Source organism: Mustela erminea, chromosome 7 (assembly GCF_009829155.1).
Source record: "Mustela erminea isolate mMusErm1 chromosome 7, mMusErm1.Pri, whole genome shotgun sequence".
NCBI lineage: Eukaryota > Metazoa > Chordata > Mammalia > Carnivora > Mustelidae > Mustela > Mustela erminea.
In genome coordinates, this window is record NC_045620.1 from 90,613,423 (window position 1) to 90,631,518 (window position 18,096).

The window sequence follows — 18,096 nt, forward strand, 5'->3', positions numbered from 1 at the left end:
TTCATTTTCTCTTTCAAACACTAGGTCTCCTGAACTGACCCTCCAATATTTTTCTATCTTTTCTACTTCCTATGTTCTATCTCTTTTTCTCTCTACTCTCTCTCTTTCTCTCTGAGGGATCCTCTCCACTTTATTTCCCAAACCTTCCTTTAAGGTTTCTGCTATCATATTTTTAATTCTTTTTTTTAAAATATTATTTATCTATTTATTTGTCAGAGAGAGAGAGCACAAGCAGGGGGAGAAGCAGGCAGAGCAGGCAGAGGGAGAAGCAGGCTCCCCATTGAGCAAGGAGCCAGATCCTGGACTCTGTCCCAGGACACCGAGATCATGACCCGAGCCGAAGGCAGACGTTTAACCAACTGAGCCTCCCAGGCATCCCATATATTTTTAATTTTTTTTTAAGATTTTATTTATTTATTTGACAGACAGAGATCACAAGTAGGCAGAGAGGCAGGCAGAGAGAGAGGAGGAAGCAGACTCCCTGAGGAGCCGAGAGCCTGATGCAGGGTTCGATCCCAGGACCCTGAGATCATGACCTGAGCCGAAGGCAAAGGCTTTATCCCACTGAGCCACGCAGGTGCCCCTATATTTTTAATTCTTAAACATTCTTTTTTGCTCTCTGAATTTCTCATTTTGTGTGATTTCTGATCCTCTTGTATATACAATTTTTATCTTTCTAACACTACTGATTGTTTTATTATGCCTTTTAGTTTTCCTCTTCTTGTACAGTCTCTACCCTTTCCAAGTTGCTTCTTCATATGTGTTTGTTCTGACCTCTAACTGTAATGTTAGAGGATTTTCTCAAATATCTGCTATCCTTGGTGATCTGCCCATATCTCAAATTGGGAAAGTAAAAAGCTGACTTAAAGTTCTGTGCATGTACATCAGTCTAGTCAACTGTGGACTTCAAAGTGATCTGATCTGTCTATTTGGGGACAACCGAGTGGACATACCTCTAAGACAGTTTCCTTGGACTAATCCTATTATTCACAGTACCTTCCAATCTCATACCTGAAGGATATAAATCTGGCTATTAGAGTCCTGGGAACCAAATCAGAGAGAAGGGCTGTGAAATGCAAGATGAATCTCAAACTTCCACTGCTTTTGGTTTGGTAACCTTACCATCAATTTACGCCTACTGTCCTATGGTCTTCTGCTAGAGCTGGGATAGGGCAGTTAACTGGTGTGAAAAGCTGGGTAAGGAATCAGGTTGTCTAACTGCATTTTTTTTTTAAGGTTTCCATTTATTCATTTGAGAGAGAGAGAGTGAGAGAGTAAAAGAGAGAGAGAGAGAAAGAATATGAGTGGGGAGGAGGAGCAAAGGGAGAAGCAGACTCCCCACTGAGCAGGGAGCCCAATACAGGACTCTTGATCCTAGGACCCTGAGATCATGACCTGAACCAAAGGCAAACACTTAACCAACTGAGCCACCAAGATGCCCCTAGCTATTGTTTTTACAAGTCTAGAGAGACAAAAAATATAAATGTATATGTTGAATTCAACATTTTTAACAAGCCTATTTGATAATCTCTTAGTACCTCCACAGTACTTTCAGAAAGGGTCAAAATCTATTCAAGAAGTGATTTTAGACATTTTCATATACTTAAGAACGTAACTGGAAACTAAGAGCATATACTTTTGAATATTTTTTAAAAGATGTCTCTTCCTGAAAAATGTTAAGGTGTAGGTACGTTGAATTTTATTAAATAATACGACAGTCATTAATTGATTTATTAACTATTTACTAACTATCTACTGTCCCCAAGTATTATGTTAGTAAGGCACTGGAACTATAAAAATAAAGCCATACTTCTGTCCTTACACAAACCACAGCCTAGTTGGGAAAACAGATATGAAAAGGAGCAATCATGTTAATGGAGTTCCTCACTGCTATGAGATGTCGCCTTGGAGGGCCGAGTGGCTCTGTACCCTCACCATTCTCATAGCTAAGCAATATGCTGGGTCAGGAAAATTGAGTTAGCTCATCTGAAAAAGACTAGGTCTGGGGATGCCTGGGTGGCTCAGTGGGTTAAGCTTCTGCCTTCAGCTCAGGTCATGATCTCAGGGTCCTGGGATCAAGTCCCACTTCGGGCTCTCTACTCAGCAGGGAGCCTGCTTCCCCCACTCCTCTCCCTCTGCCTGTTTCTCTGCCTACTTGTGATCTCCCTCTGTCCATGAATAAATAAAAATCTTAAAAAAAAAAAAAGACTAGGTCTGCTTAGCTGATATGAGTGGCACTGACATGACAATTACTCTTACCAAGACATTTCTTGGACCAGGAAGGATCCACCTAATATATACTGACCGTCTTCAGCTTCTTCCCAGCTTCCCTATAAATGATCTGAGAGCAGTGTCCCTCTCCTGAGACACATCCTGCTGTTTGTACAGCAAAGCTGAACCCATCACATCCCTCCAGAGAAAGGTAGTAGAATGATGTTCCAATGCACTCCATTGACCTTTCTACCTATAAGACTAACTGAAGGAAAACTTACTTTACACCTATATGGTGTGATGCTAATTTGTGTGTATTTATGCTTCTTGTATGATACCACCTTTGTCATTTATTAAATTCATATATATATATAAATAAATGTTTGGTCAATTTCTATACTTGTATTCTGTTCTACTTGATGGTTTATTCTTACAAGGCTATACTGTATTATTGCTCACAAGCCAAGACTCAGTAAAAGGAATATTCCCAAAAGAATTTAATCTTGGGGCACCTGGGTGGCTCAGTGGGTTAAAACCTCTGCCTTCGGCTCGGGTCATGGTCCCAGGGTCCTGGGATTGAGCCCTGCATCGGCCTCTCTGCTCAGCAGGGAGCCTGCTTCCCCCTTCTCTCTCTCTGCCTGCTTCTCTGCCTACTTGTAATCTCTGTCTGTCAAATAAATAAATAAAATCTTTAAAAAAAAGAATTTAATCTTAAAATAACTGAAATACACACACACACATATACCACACATGCATGTATATGTTTATATATTTGTAAGAGATGGAATAAGTATTGTAATAACTGCTCTTCCTCTAGATTTTCTAATCAATGTTCTATTTTAGGATGAGCACACCACAAAACTATAAACTGTATTGAGAATCCATATGACAATTTTCTCTTAAGTTTAATTAAAGGGAAAATTTCTCCTAATAAGCTGGTATGCCTGGCTTAGTCAAAGCAAATAAATATTATGTTTATTATCTATGCACACAAATACATATACTGTAGTTTTCTTTTTACTCTGAAAAGAGAAAGCTCAAAACTGAACTGCAATACTGCTTTCAAATGAGATTTAAGAAATAAATTATCTTTCTTTTCTCATCCCAACTCGATACTGGTAAAAAGATACTGATGTGTTATACTTAACAGTCTTCTAATATACATGATTTTTATATACATGATTTTTAATTAAAATCAGGTTCAAAATATTTTAGAAGTACATATAACAAATAATTTTTTTAAGGTAAGGAGAAAAAACTGTTTAAAAGCATTTATTATATGCCTGGGACCTAACTAAGTACTTGATTTCCCTACATGTTTTCACATCTTTGAAAAGAAGATTAAAAATTCCTACTATAGAGTTGTGAAGACTGAATGGGATGCTTGGTAACTTGCTCACTGTCATATAACTAACAAATGCCAAACCTAGGAGTCTGAGCCAGACTCCAAAATGTGTTCTCTTAACTATCATGTAACTTAATAGTAAACTGAACCCCTACTACCCGAACATCTACCATATTCTGATTGCATGCTACTCTGATTGCTGCTTATTTCAAGAATCTCTATAAAACAGCTTCACACTTCCCCCCACCCCCATGCCATCCCCATAATCAGAGACCAAGGAGTAAAGAGTAGTACAAATATATAAATACAGAAATCAAGAAGAAAAGAGATTATCAAGTAAATCCAAGAATACCAGACCAACTGAACAGCTTCTCTGACCCCAAAACCATATTCCACTGGAGTATCGCATAGCACACAGCACAAAATAAGTTTCAACAGCAAAACTGCTTTTACTTGGCAGTCATCACATGGCCTGTGTTAACTCAGTTGGTAGTACTGTGCCAGGTCTAAGTCAAAGACATTCAACACAATAAATAAAAGAGCACATTTTGCTAGTCAAGACTTAACCAAAGAAAGTCAAGGGTTGAAAGAACCTTGGAGACAACTAATCTCACCCAAGGGTCAGTTTCTTTAAAACCAATTACTAAAGGAAGACTGCCTAGGAGCCTTCCATCTCCTTAATGGGCAATGGGTTCCTTTTCTAACCAACAGTTATATAACCCGTATAATTTAGCAAAGCCAAGTTAAAATTTTAAAAGTAAATAAATCCTTTCCTTTGTTAAACAGCCTCATAGAAATCAACCTAGCCAAGAATGTTTATATTACAAATGTTATTTAGCCTCACAAGGCCTAAGGCAAACTAATCAAAATAAGAAATACAGAACTTCCCTCCTACACAAATCAATTCCATAACAAGTGAATTACAGAAATCAATGTCAACAGGAAAACTAGAAAAGAGCAGACAACTAATGAAGAATTTCTTTAGACTTTTTTTATAAAATCACTTCAAGCTAAAATGATAATTCTAAAATAAGATATGCACAGTATTTTGGAAGCATACAGGAAGACCAACATAAAAAACAAGACAGGATAAAAGGTAGGGGGATTTTCTGCCTACTTTGCAGATGGTTCTATTTCCCATGGCAGAACCCCCAGCTGGGTTCACTAAATGCTGTCAATCCAATACCATGTTAAAACATACACACACACACACACACACACACACACACACATACACGTATATAAAAAACATTATAAATATATATATAGGTATTAGATTTATGCATATATATTTTAACATGGTATTGTTAAATATATTAAAACATGGTATTTGTTAATACCATATTGATATATATTTATATTTTATATTTATATTTAACATGGTATTGGATATATGCACATACATATATGAGAATATGAAAGATTTTTTGAAAATAAAAACGAGATTGCTTAACTTAAAATTCAACAGGTAATAAACAGAAGAATGAACAATTTTATAATTCCTCTTCAAATTCTACTAAATGGGGGCGCCTGGGTGGCTCAGTGGGTTAAAGCCTCTGCCTTTGGCTCAGGTCATGATCTCAGGGTCCTGGGATCGAGCCCCGCTTCGGGCTCTCTGCTCAGCAGGAGCCTGCTTCCTCCTCTCTCTCTCTCTGCCTGCTTCTCTGCCTACTTGTGATGTCTGTCAAATAAATAAACAAAATCTTTTAAAAAAATAAATAAATAAAAATTAAAAAAAAAATTCTACTAAATGGTTGAATTTCTCTCCTAGTTTTCATATTTACCTATTTTCTTACTTTTTTGTCGCCTCATAGGTATACTGGAAAATAGATGAAAAACTCAGAGACTTCTTGCTAGATATCACTTTATACTAGACTATACCATTGTACAGTTTAGTAAAATAAAAAATAAAAATGTATAGTTTAGTAAAAAGTAATTCTATTCAACACCAAAATATGCTCACTTGCATTCTCTCTCTCAAATAAATAAATAAATCTTTTAAAATGGTAGAGGGTGCCTGGGTGGTGGAGTCAACTGAGCTCCCACTCTTGGTTTCAGCTTGGGTCATAGTCTCTGGATTGGAGGTTCAAGCCCCACATTGGGCTCGGCACCCAATGTGGAGTCTGCTTGGGATTCTCTCTCCCTCTCCCACTGCCCCTCCTCCTGATGCCCTCTCTTTCTCTCAAATAAATAAATCTTAAAACAACAACAAAAAAGACCAAAATAAAAGAGCATATTAATTTTCTATTGCTGTAACAAATTCCTATAAACTTAATGGGTTAAAGCCACACAGTTACTATGTCAGTTTCCACGGTTCAGGAATTCAGCATTTTTTGCCAGGTCTTCTGCTCAGGGTCTCACCAGGCTGAAATCATGGTGTCAGTCAAAGCTGTGGTCTTATCTAGAACTTAAGGTCCTCTTCCAAATTCATTCATATTATAGGCAGAATTCACTTTCCTGTGGTTGTAGGATTCTGGTTCCCAATTCCTTGCTGGCTGTCCATTAGCAATAGCTCTCAGCACCTCTAGTGGCCTACGTTTCATGCCATGGGTCCTTCTCTAAAACTCAGCACTTTATTTCTTCTGCTGCAGCTTTAAATCTAACTTATATACCTGAACTCCAATCACTCTTTTAAAAGGCTCTACCTGATTATATATCAGGCCCACACACTCAAGGAGGGAGATTTTACAGGATGCATACACCAGGGGACAGGAACCCTGGGGTCATCCTAGAATTCTGCCTACCACAGGTGATCAAAACTAAGAGCTTCCTACTGATAAAGCTTTATCCAGAGATCATATACCGCTCTGAATACAGATGAATTGATAAACTACATATCCCTCAGATCATCCCCATTTTTTGCAACATATCTTCTGATAAAATGGGACAGCAAGCAGTTTGATATTATAAAAACAGATAAAAGTATTGAGCCTAATTTGCACATTAAAATTTAATCAGGGTGGAGCTCTTTCTGGTAATTTGTTTTGACTGCTTTAACCTCAAAAGAAACCAATCTACCGCTTTTTCCATCATTTCACAGTACCAAGGACAAAGTCCCCCCAGAGATCTAGTAACCCAGGATACATTGTTACAATGTAGTAACCCAGGACACATTGGGGAGATGACAAAGGGAAATGTCCACCATGAAAAAGCACAATCACCTACCTAATTTCTAGAAGAGCCCAGACTAATTATCAGTATTAAGACTTTCAAACCTATTTTTTCACATGGCTCTCAAGAAAACAGCTTAAAATATTTTTTTAAAGAGGACTAGAACAAATTCCCAAAGCTAAACTTGTGCTTGCTAAACTAAAAATAATAATGATAAAGTTCTAAGTAGCAGCATGACAATGCTAAAAACTGAATTAGTAAATCAGAAGGCAAAACATATGAGGAATGTCAAAGAATGTCAAAGAAATGAAATTGTTGGGGGGAAAAAAGACAAGAGACATGGAAGATATGTGGTTTCTGAGGCTGTGTAATAGCAGGTTGTAGCAAAGGCTAGCCAGCTAGTCACCAAACTTATTTCTTGTTCCTCCTGGTCAGACTGATAGACTATGTATCCAAGCCTCACTTACAGTAAGTGAGGTATGGCCAGTGTAATGTTGACAGCAGTGGTATGTATCACTTACAAGCCTGGTCCATAAAAATCCCCAGGGTCTTCTTTACTCTTTTTCCTACTACTGGAATGTTGAAAGCCACGTTTTGAAGTGACAGAGCCACAAGTCAGAAGAGTCCTGGATTCTTTGATGGTCACTTGAAGAAAAGCAACCCTGCCAGGAAGATCATTGTGGACTTCCAATGAGCAAACAATGAAACTTCTATGGTGATATTTTAGAGCTTAGCTCTTAGAATAAGCAGCATTATTTAAGGAAAACAGAAACTGGTATTGGAAGAATGGTTCTGCCTTAACAACAACAACAAAAAAAACTAAAATAAATGGCATTGGTTGAGAGGTCAGGCAATAGGCAGCAAGAATATACATGTAACACGTGGAAAGCCCTGAGAGCCCTGTAATACTGTGGCAAAACGGCTAGTAAAGCTGGAACCTGTAATAAATGAAAAGGCACACCACATGCCTATGGCGTGTGTAGCTCTGTGACTGAATGGACAGTCCAAGTTAGAGTATATATACTGGCATTTCCTTTCTGTCTCTAGCAAGCTATTACAGGAAAGAGACAGCCACAAAAAAGAAGCTGCTGGTTTGCTAAATGAAATATAGGAGACAAAAGAAGTCCAGACACATGGGCCTCAGAGGGTTAGAAAGCTAAATGCATATAGAATCCCAATGGTAAAAGAATGGTAAAGGTTTGAGCAATAAATTCCAAAGACTATTTCTAGATGAACAAAGTGACTCAATCCTGAAGCAAAGATCAGATTCAGGTGTGGTCCTCTTACCCATTATTTCACACCGCTTCAAAGCAGGGCCATTAAAGTAAGAAAGGCATGAAGCAAGGCCTACCTTCGCAAAGTGGGGAGAAAGGAAAAAAAAAAAAAAAAAAAAACTATTCCTCAAAATTATAGCTAGAAAAGACCACTGGGTCTGGTGTCCAAATAGAACCTATGGGAAAGAAACAGAGGCCTCGTAAGTTTTGAGGTAAGTATAATGCCCCAAATCACAAATCTGGACTAAATAAACCTTTGGCTGTTCAGAGACTTAAAACCACCCTTGGGTCCCTAAATTTGCAGAAGCAGAAGGCAGGTAGTCTAACATAGATAGATAGATAGATAGATAGATAGATAGATAGATATGTATCTATATATATTCACATATACATATATATGCATATATATATATATGGAGGGGGTCTATGTGTATAGATATAGATGTAAGTATAGATGTAAGTATAATATCTAGAAACATTACAAGAGAAAGAAAATGAGAGACAGAGAGAGTAGAGAGAGAGGGAGAGAGATCACCTAAAGAAGACATATTCCCCAGTACCCACTTCTTTCTGAAAAAGAAAAAAACAGATAAAGAAAAAACAGGGTGCTACCAAGAGCCTGGAACAACTATGGGCAAAGGAGTTCCTCTCAGAGAATTAATGTCTAAGCAAGAAAGACCCACTACTACTACCAAGGCAGAAGGATTCCCCAATCATGGCCCAAAAGGATTACATGATTTGCTTATGAAACAGGAAATACTGTGCATCTCCCACTATCGCCTTTTCTAAATCCAAGTTTTTGTTGTAGTTATTCCATTCTAGTTTCCTCACTGGAGGTGGGAGGGAACACAGGTGTGGATAACTTGTCATCCTCTTCCCTGGTCTCTTTCCTGGTCGGTAGCCCATCTGGATCTGGAGGCTTGTCTGGATCTGATGGTGAGTTCTGAGCATCCCAGGAAGATACTAGACTCTGAAATGGATGTCATAACTAGATGGGATACTGGGTTGCCGTTCTTGAGAGAAGCATGTGTGTTCTATGGACAAGAGGAAGGTGAAGAGATAGTTGATGACCAAAGAGTAGCCGATACCAGAGACTAGCTACTATTCACCAAACCTAAACCCTTCTCCTCTTTGTGACGGAGTGAGATTTTATTTTCTCAGCCTCCCTTGCAGGTCAGTAAAAGCCAAGTAATTAGGTTCTGGCCAAGAAATGTGACTATAAGGGATAATATATTGCATCCATGAGTAGCCCTTAAAAGCTCTCCCACAGGCAATACTCCCTGGCCTTTTTCCTTCTGTAGCAACCTTCAAAGCCACATTAAAAATGGCAGAGCCACACAATGGAAAGATTCCCTAAATGACCAATGCAAAGAAAACCATCACAAGTCAGAAACACCATTTTGGGTTTGACATAAGTGAAAATAAATCATATCCTTTCCTTCTTTTCCAACATCCACAAATTCAAATAAATATTTACTGAAAACTACTATGTACAAAGTATATGGTAATTTCTCTTCCTCCCACTTTCCTTACTTTTTAGGTACTACAGATCTTAAAGTGTGTTAAGATAGTTTAATCCACATTCTCAACTAACATAGCATAGGATAACAATACATGCAATAAAAGCTATACCTGTTTTAAATTTTACAGGGTTATCAGTTAATTAAAAGTTCTGAATCCATGATGGTTTTCTTCAGTTCTTTATATAACACAAATATACCAAATGGCTAATAGTTTACATAGATTGAGTGCCATGGTAGGCAAATTCACCTCAAACTACCCTGAATTCTACTACAGGACCTGACCTTTACAAGCTGTGTGAACTTGAGCAAATCATTTCCCTGCCCTGGGCCTGAATTTCTTTAGATAATTAAGAGGTAAAACCAGATAATCCACAGTAAGTGAAATAATAGTATTTTCATAGAATCATCTCTTTCACCAAAAAGGAACTGAAGTTAATTTCTCAAGCAGAGGCCTAAAAAAAAAAGATAACTTTAAAAAAACAATGCTTCCACAGAGACTCTGTACTATACTCTCCTATTTTTGAAAGTTTAGAAAAAACTTGTCAAACACAATAGAGACTTGCCTTGCAGAATACCTTCATTCTTATATTCAAAATACATACAAAAAAAAAATATATATATATATACACAAACACACACACACACCCAGTAATATGGAGATATACTTTCAATTATTAATTTTCTTTCTTCACCACTGAAAAATGACGATATGATTATTTCCATCAGGTTTATCATCAAATAGTTTTGAACATTCCCCATTATATAGTATAAAACTGACAAAACTTTAAAAAAAGAGTGGGGGAAGAGTATCTGTAATGCTTTAGGAAAGGAATTTCTAAGACGCAAATCTCTTCTGCAGAATCAGACATCTGAAAGATTATCAAGACTGGCTGAGATAAAAAATGTGATGTGCTCCCTCCTTCTTGCCAGAATGATAAGAACTACAAATGACTTCTTGGAGAACACAGTTGTTGGCAGAACCAAACAACACTTTCCATAAACAACCAAGTCTTCTATTTGTTGTTGTAGGCTAAATCTTAAGATATACCCAGATATTTTAATAAAATCAATGTGATTTAAATTTTAAGAGCAAGCAGCACTGCAAATCATTAGTGCTCTTTTATTCAAAATGACGAGAAAGAAATCAAGACATTCCTTGGTAGCTTTCATTACTTAGAGATGAAGATATTAAAAGAAAAAAAAAAAAACTAAAAATTTCTAACACATTCGTTCACTTATAAGCTGTAAATAAATCCTTTTCTATGATCATAACTCACATTATTTCCCGAAAGGACTTTCTTCATTGATACCCACTGATACCAGAAATAACAGTTACAGAAATATTTATAAATAACATGACATCTTGCTTACATGATCAGTAATCAACCAAAGGTACCTACAGCATAAGTTAGCTCATTACCTAGAAAGAGACTTTTTAAAAATCTTCAAATCATATCCAAAGTGAAGGAAAATATTTAAAAAATAGAAAAACCTCTTTAAAGTCCCTATATAACCATCACAATGGATCCATATTTACTGAACTTCTCAGAGCAAAGCAATATACGAGTAAATAACTCATTGCTGTTAAAAAAATAAAAACACATCTTTTAACTATGTGTTCCCATAAAGAGGAAGGACTTCCCTGAAATGACATGAAACAATTAAGGTACTTAGCAGAGAGAAACCCATGTTTAACAGAATACTAGCAAAGTCACTGGCCAACCTATCATAAACCCAAGACCTACTTGCTTCATGGCAGTCTCTCCAATTTTGTCTGAATGTTTGCGGATACTCTCCAGAAAGTCTTTGAGATCAGACATAGAAACATCCTTAATTTCTTCTCGAAGCTTGGGGATGTTGTCCACCATCACCTTGCAGAATCGATAGTGGCTTACTTGAGGCAGATAGGTATGCTCTAAATGTTCCAGAGTTTTCAGTGCAGGATAATGCCTGTAAAAGGAATTGTATCATCTTTAGCTCAACTCAATCTACTTTAGGGCCACAGGTGTATTCCTCATGTAAAATTTCTAGACTGAATTAGTTTTCACTGTACATTAAGACAAATCCAGTATTAAGTTTTAATAAAAACATCAATGGAAAAATGTCAAATTATTCAAAATTAACAAATTACAATAAAAAAAGATTTTAGTCCGAGAACAGAGAAAACTTAGAAAAATCTACCAATGAAATTCCTTATGCAAAAAATAAAATACAAAATGATCATATAAATGCCAAAATAATCATCCTATAAAATAAAATACCCAAGTCTAAACTTCCAACTATAGCACAAGGAAGAGCTTAACAAATAAATCTTCTACCCGAAAAATATAAACTAAAAACTGTCCCAAACAACCATTTCAGGGCTCTGGAAATAGACCAAAGGAGAACAAATTGAAAAGTGTTTATTCAGGAAAACTGCTGAACAATGACTCTGTGGAGTTCTTGCCTGGGGCTACCTCCCATAAAACCTCCAACTCCATCCACCCTCCACTCCCGGAGACCCTCCCGCTGGTTATATTGGCTTGTCCTAAAAATCAGCAGCTTCCCCACCATTAGAAACCAATGGGAGTGGAGTTTTTAGGAAAAGTAGAAAACTCCAGATTAAGGAAGGAAGGAAAGAAGAAAAGAAGGAAGGAAGGAAGGACAAACAGACAAACAAATAAACAAATAGGAAACTACTCCAACCCTCCTGGCCTGAATATAGTCTGGGTTGGGTCAAGGGGTGGATTAGAGGACTAACCAGAAATTTAAGAGGAAAGTACGGAAATAAGAGACCCACAGAAGAGCCCAATAGCTCTTTGCCCAACCATAGGCTGACTGAGGCTGTGTACTCGCACAATAGGACACCCAAAAGGGCATAAGCACTCCACACATCCCTGGTTGATTAGGAGGCAGCAGGCACACACGTAGTAGAAGCCCTGGCAGAAAAGTAAAAGCTCAAGCTGTTTCAAAAACAGCATGAATCTTTAAGGTATTCCATAGCTCACACACAAATCCACTGACAACAGATAGAAACCTTAATGGCTCAAGTCTGAGCACAAACCTTGGACCAATCTTTAGCTGATGACCACCCTTTAGAAATGAAAATTAAATAAATACATTTCCTGATACACAAAGACCAAGGATTCCTTGCTACCATATCTGCCTTGAAAAAAATCCTAAAGAAGCCAGAAAGGAGCTGACAACAGAAACTAAATTGAAATCACAGAAAAAAAGAAATGAAGAGCATAAGAAATAGTAAATATATGTAAAATATAAAAGACTAAATAAATATTCCTTTCTCTTTTTACTTTTAATTTCACTTAAAGAAAAATTTTTAAAGAAATTATTATAATTCTGTATTGCTGGGTTTATAAAATGTACAGTTATATGACAAAAATAGCACAAAAAAGGAAAAAAGAAATGGAGCTAAGTTGAAGCAAAACCACTACTACATATTCTGCCAAAACTACATCAGCATTGACCTAAAGTAGACTGATACATTAAGATATAGATTTGTACCCCAATGTTTATAGCAGCAATGGCCACGGTCGCCGAACTGTGGAAAGAACCAAGATGCCCTTCAACGGATGAATGGATAAGGAAGATGTGGTCCATATACACTATGGAGTATTATGCCTCCATCAGAAAGGACGAATACCCAACTTTTGTAGCAACATGGACGGGACTGGAAGAGATTATGCTGAGTGAAATAAGTCAAGCAGAGAGAGTCAATTATCATATGGTTTCACCTATTTGTGGAGCATAACAAATAGCATGGAGGACATGAGGAGTTAGAGAGGAGAAGGGAGTTGGGGGAAATTGGAAGGGGAGGTGAACCATGAGAAACTATGGACTCTGAAAAACAATCTGAGGGATTTGAAGGGGCGGGGGGTGGGAGGTCAGGGTACCAGGTGGTGGGTATTAGAGAGGGCACGGATTGCATGGAGCACTGGGTGTGGTGCAAAAATAATGAATACAGTTGTGCTGAAAATAAAAAATAAATTTAAAAGAAAAGATATAGATTATAATCCAGAGAGCAACCTCTAAGAAAAAATAACTCAAATTATACCATTTAAAAAAATCAATAGAGGAATTAAAATAGTACACTATAAAATATTTAAGACAAAAAAGAAAGTAAAGGATAAGGACAAAAAGACATGAAAAACAGAAAAATAAAAGAGTAAAATTCATCCATATTAATAATTACATTAAATGTAAATGGACTAATAAACACTCCAATCAAAAGGCATAATGTCAGACAGGATTTTTGAAAGTATGATCGTAACAAATAACACGGAGGACATGGGGAGATGGACAGGAGAAGGGTGTTGAGGGAAATTGGAGGGGGAGATGAACCATAAGAGACTATGGACTCTGATAACAATCTGAGGGTTTTGAAGGGGCGGGGGATGGGAGGTTGGGGGAGCCAGGTGGTGGGTATTATGGAGGGCACACATTGCATGGAGCACTGGGTGTGGTGCAAAACCAATGAATTGTTATGCTGAAAAGAAATTTAAAAAAAAAAAGCATCTGCCTTCAGCTCAGGTCATGATCCCTGATGGAGCTCTGCATGGGGCTCCCTGATCAGTGGGAAGCCTCCTTCTCCCTCTCCCACTCTCCCTGCATCTCTCTCTGTCAAATAAATAAATAAAATCTTTTTAAAAATAAATAAAAAATAAAAAGTATGATCCAATTAAATGTCCTCTACAAGCAACACACTTTAGATTCAAAGATACAAATGGAAAAAAGTAAAAGATAGAATAAGGTATACCATGCACAAAGTAACCATAAAAATGCTGGAGTGTCTATATTAATATCAGATATAACATATTTTAAGAAAAGAAACATTGCTGGTTATGTAAAAATAAATACTGCTGGTAATGGAATAGCAAAGGGGACAATATTTATCTGATAGGTAGGAAAGCTTCTATAAGCATAAGAGAACAAATAAAACTAAAATTGGTAAAGTTGACGAAGTAAAAACAAAGTAAGTTATATATTAAAAAGACATAAGAATTGGGACGCCTGGGTGGCTCAGTTGGTTGGACAACTGCCTTCGGCTCAGGTCATGATCCCGGAGTCCCGGGACCAAGTCCCGCATCGGGCTCCCAGCTCCATGGGGAGTCTGCTTCTCCCTCTGACCTTCTCCTTGCTCATGCTCTCTCTCACTGTCTCTCTCTCAAATAAATAAATAAAATCTTTAAAAAAAAAAAAAGACATAGGAATAAAGAAGAAACCAAAACTTTGTAAAGATTATTTACAACATATAAACTTAAGTTTTTTTTTTTAAAGTAATGAACAAAGAAAAATCACAGAAGAACATAAAAAAGGCCAATATATGGGGCATGGGGGACTGGGGGGTGGGGGAGAGTTGAACAGATATGTGAAAAAATGCAAATCAAAATGTGATTTTGTCACTCAAACTCCCAAAGATTTCTTAGAAGATAATGGGTATTATTTTTTTTATTTACTTCTTTTCAGCATAACAGAATTCATTGTTTTTGCACCACACCCAGTGCTCCATGCAATACATGCCCTCCATAATACCCACCACCTGGTTCCCCCAACCTCCCACCCCCCACCCCTTCAAAACCCTCAGATTGTTTTTCAGAGTCCATAGTCTCTCATGGTCCATCTCCCCTTCCAATTTCCCTCAACTCCCTTCTCCTCTCCATCTCCCTATGTCCTCCATATTTGTTATGCTCCACAAGTAAGTGAAGCCATATGATAATTGACTTTCTCTGCTTGACTTATTTCACTCAGCGTAATCTGTTCCAGTCCCGTCCGTGTTGATACAAAAGTTGGGTATTCATCCTTTCTGATGGAGGCATAATACTCCATAGTGTATATGGACCACATCTTCCTTATCCATTCGTCTGTTGAAGGGCATCTTGGTTCTTTGATAATGGGTATTATTATCAGGGGTTTCAATAAAGGAGAATTCACTGCCTTCTGGTAAACAAATTTGTATTAATAATAGTTTTCACTGAAGAATTTTACCAAAACAAGCATTCTAACCAGTTGCATTTCCAAAAAGAAATATTAGATTTACAAAAGCATGTAAGCCTCTTGAATTGTAGGTATTTACATTAGTCAATAAAAAACTAATCTAGATGTCTAATAACAAGGAATTGGTTAAATACATCACGATACATCCATGTTGTAAAAACAGCAAAATGTTTACAATATTGTTGCATAAAAGTTATTGCAAAAAATAAAACTTATAAGTATAATTGTAACATTTTTGAAAGCCATAAATAAGCATACATGTATAAATTATGAATATATATGCATGTATGAGCTATTTATCACTAAACACATAAATACACAAATACTTAAATACACAGAAAATGACTAGAAAAGTAGATACAAAAGGTTAACCATGATTTTTTTTTCCTTTGGATATACACATTATGGGTGTTAATTTTTCTTATGTTTTCAGTTTTTAGTTTCCTAAGTTCCTAACTTCCCAGGACATATTTAGTATAGGAAAAAATTCAGTTCTAATCTTATAAATAAAAACTGATTGCTCTATTTTGATTTTAAGAATGAAATTCACAGTAGACACTTAAGCTTTTGCTCCAATGTACTTAGTACCACAAACACCAAAGACTAGAGATTGGTTTTACTTTTTTTTTTTAATGTCTTGACCTCAAATGTTCTAAAAATCAAAATCTTAGTCCAAACAAATGGAAGGGAGAAAGATTTATTTCCCTATATTTAGAAATAAAAGTACAATGTGAATTGGTTAATGTGAATTGGTAGCTTTTATTACAATTTTACAGACTCAAAAACAGTACAATTCACATGGTTCAGTGTAAACAGAATGGTGTTTATACTGCAATTATATGAAGAGCTATTTGCAATAAAATGCAACTCCTCTAGAGAGAAACCTTAGAATGGATAGAAAGCCAGAAATTAAGCCAAAAAGATAAACATACTTTGGGGTTTAGTTATATTTTGGAACATTGTTTATAGAATGAGAAAAATCTAACAATGTTGCCTGCGGACACAGACACATGCACTGATGAGACACATGGTTGCATGCTGAAAACATCTGGTCTGTCAAGTAACTCCACATTTTTCAAGGCTAATTAGTATAAAACCCAGGGATTCCTGGCAACACAGAATGTCACCTTATTTCCCCATTGTCCCTTCCCTAACATATTCATGTTCCAACTATGACAGACCAATAAGATTATTCAAATTTCTGGGTTTTTTTTTTTCTGGTGCATTTTAATATCAGTGACAGGTTAAAGAATGATAGCCAGCTAGACACCTGTATGGCAGACACCAAAAGAAAAAGTTCTATTTCAGGCAACCAAGGAAATCTTAAAACCAGATTTTGACATTATTTTTGACCACCTCTAAACATTATTAAAACTGAATCAAAAGCCATATTCTTAAGTTTCACTTGCATGCGTGTCCTCCTCATTATACTCCGTAATAGAAACGTGAGCAAAAAAAAAGTAAATGAAACCAAAGCAGGGAATATAAAAGAAGAAGGAAGGAAAAGACATTTAAGTAATCCTATAAATTGGGTAACTAAGGTCAGAATAACTTAGACATAGTTGAATGCTATGCGAGAAGAGAATGTTAATTAAATTAAATTATGGCAAATTAAATTATGGTCCTTTCTTGCCATGCTATGGAACTCCTTCACAATAATAATTTTTAAAATTCTAATAAATGATCTTTTAAAGCAGATCACAACTATCCATGAGAAATTTTTATAAATTCAAAGTATGATAAGAATATGAATAAAAGCTTTCACCACAGGCACCATAAACAAATACTTATCCTTTCTATGTGTTACAGGTAGAAAGATGGTCAGATATCTTTCCTTAGGGAGCACAGAACCTCATAGTATTAACACTATTTATAGCTAAAAAACAAAAGAAAAAAACAAAACTAGGCATCCAGCCATGAAGGAGTAACAAACAAGGAACAGACACAAACTCCCGATCTTAAAAAGCAGAAAAACTGACTTGGATAGTGGACATTCAGTGGTCTCTGAAAAAAGAGAAACAAAAAAGATGAGTTTCAGTTTTAATAAATTACCCAGGTTACCTACCTGAGTGTGATTTCTAGATCATGGGCATAGTCAGAGAAAACCCAAACACAGCCCAGCAGCTTAGCGGAGTTAGAGTCAGAGATAGAAGTCCAGGAAAACTTGACACAACTTGAGGTTGTACAGACACAAGGAAGATATATGATAAAAACTTCACAAGCTCAGACAATGCAGAAAAACCTTGATGAAAAATCTCTGGGGTTCCTGAGTTACTCAGAGTAGATGAATACTACTCTGAACTACTCCTGGAATGAAGGTGCATCTAGAAAAAATATAAAATGGGATTTGGGGTGCTTGGGTGGCCCAGTGAGTTAAAGTGTCTGACTCTTGATTTCAGCTCCCGTCATGGTCTCAGGGTTGTGAGACTGAGCCCTGTGTCAGGCTCCATACTGGGCATGGAGCCTGCTTAAGATTCTCTCTCTCTTTCTCCCTCTGCACCCCTCCCTGTCTAAATAAACAAACAAATAAATAAATAAAAATGGGGTTTGATGAGATCAAACAGATTCGCAAACAACTATTTGCCAAAACAAAGAGCAATACTCTTTAAGAAAAAAACAACCCTCCAAAATCCACACTCAA

The 18,096-nt window shown here is 36.7% G+C and overlaps 1 protein-coding gene across 3 annotated transcripts in view; it reads right to left on the bottom strand.

Moving 5' to 3' along the window:
• The window catches only part of EXOC6B (exocyst complex component 6B), a 615,706-nt gene that overhangs the window by 491,008 nt on the left and 106,602 nt on the right, over positions 1–18,096 (bottom strand). For all 3 annotated transcript variants that reach the window (XM_032352447.1, XM_032352446.1, XM_032352445.1), the window contains exon 6: positions 11,210–11,414. In XM_032352447.1, coding sequence (XP_032208338.1) covers positions 11,210–11,414 — 205 coding nt within the window. The remainder of the gene's footprint in view (positions 1–11,209; positions 11,415–18,096) is intronic.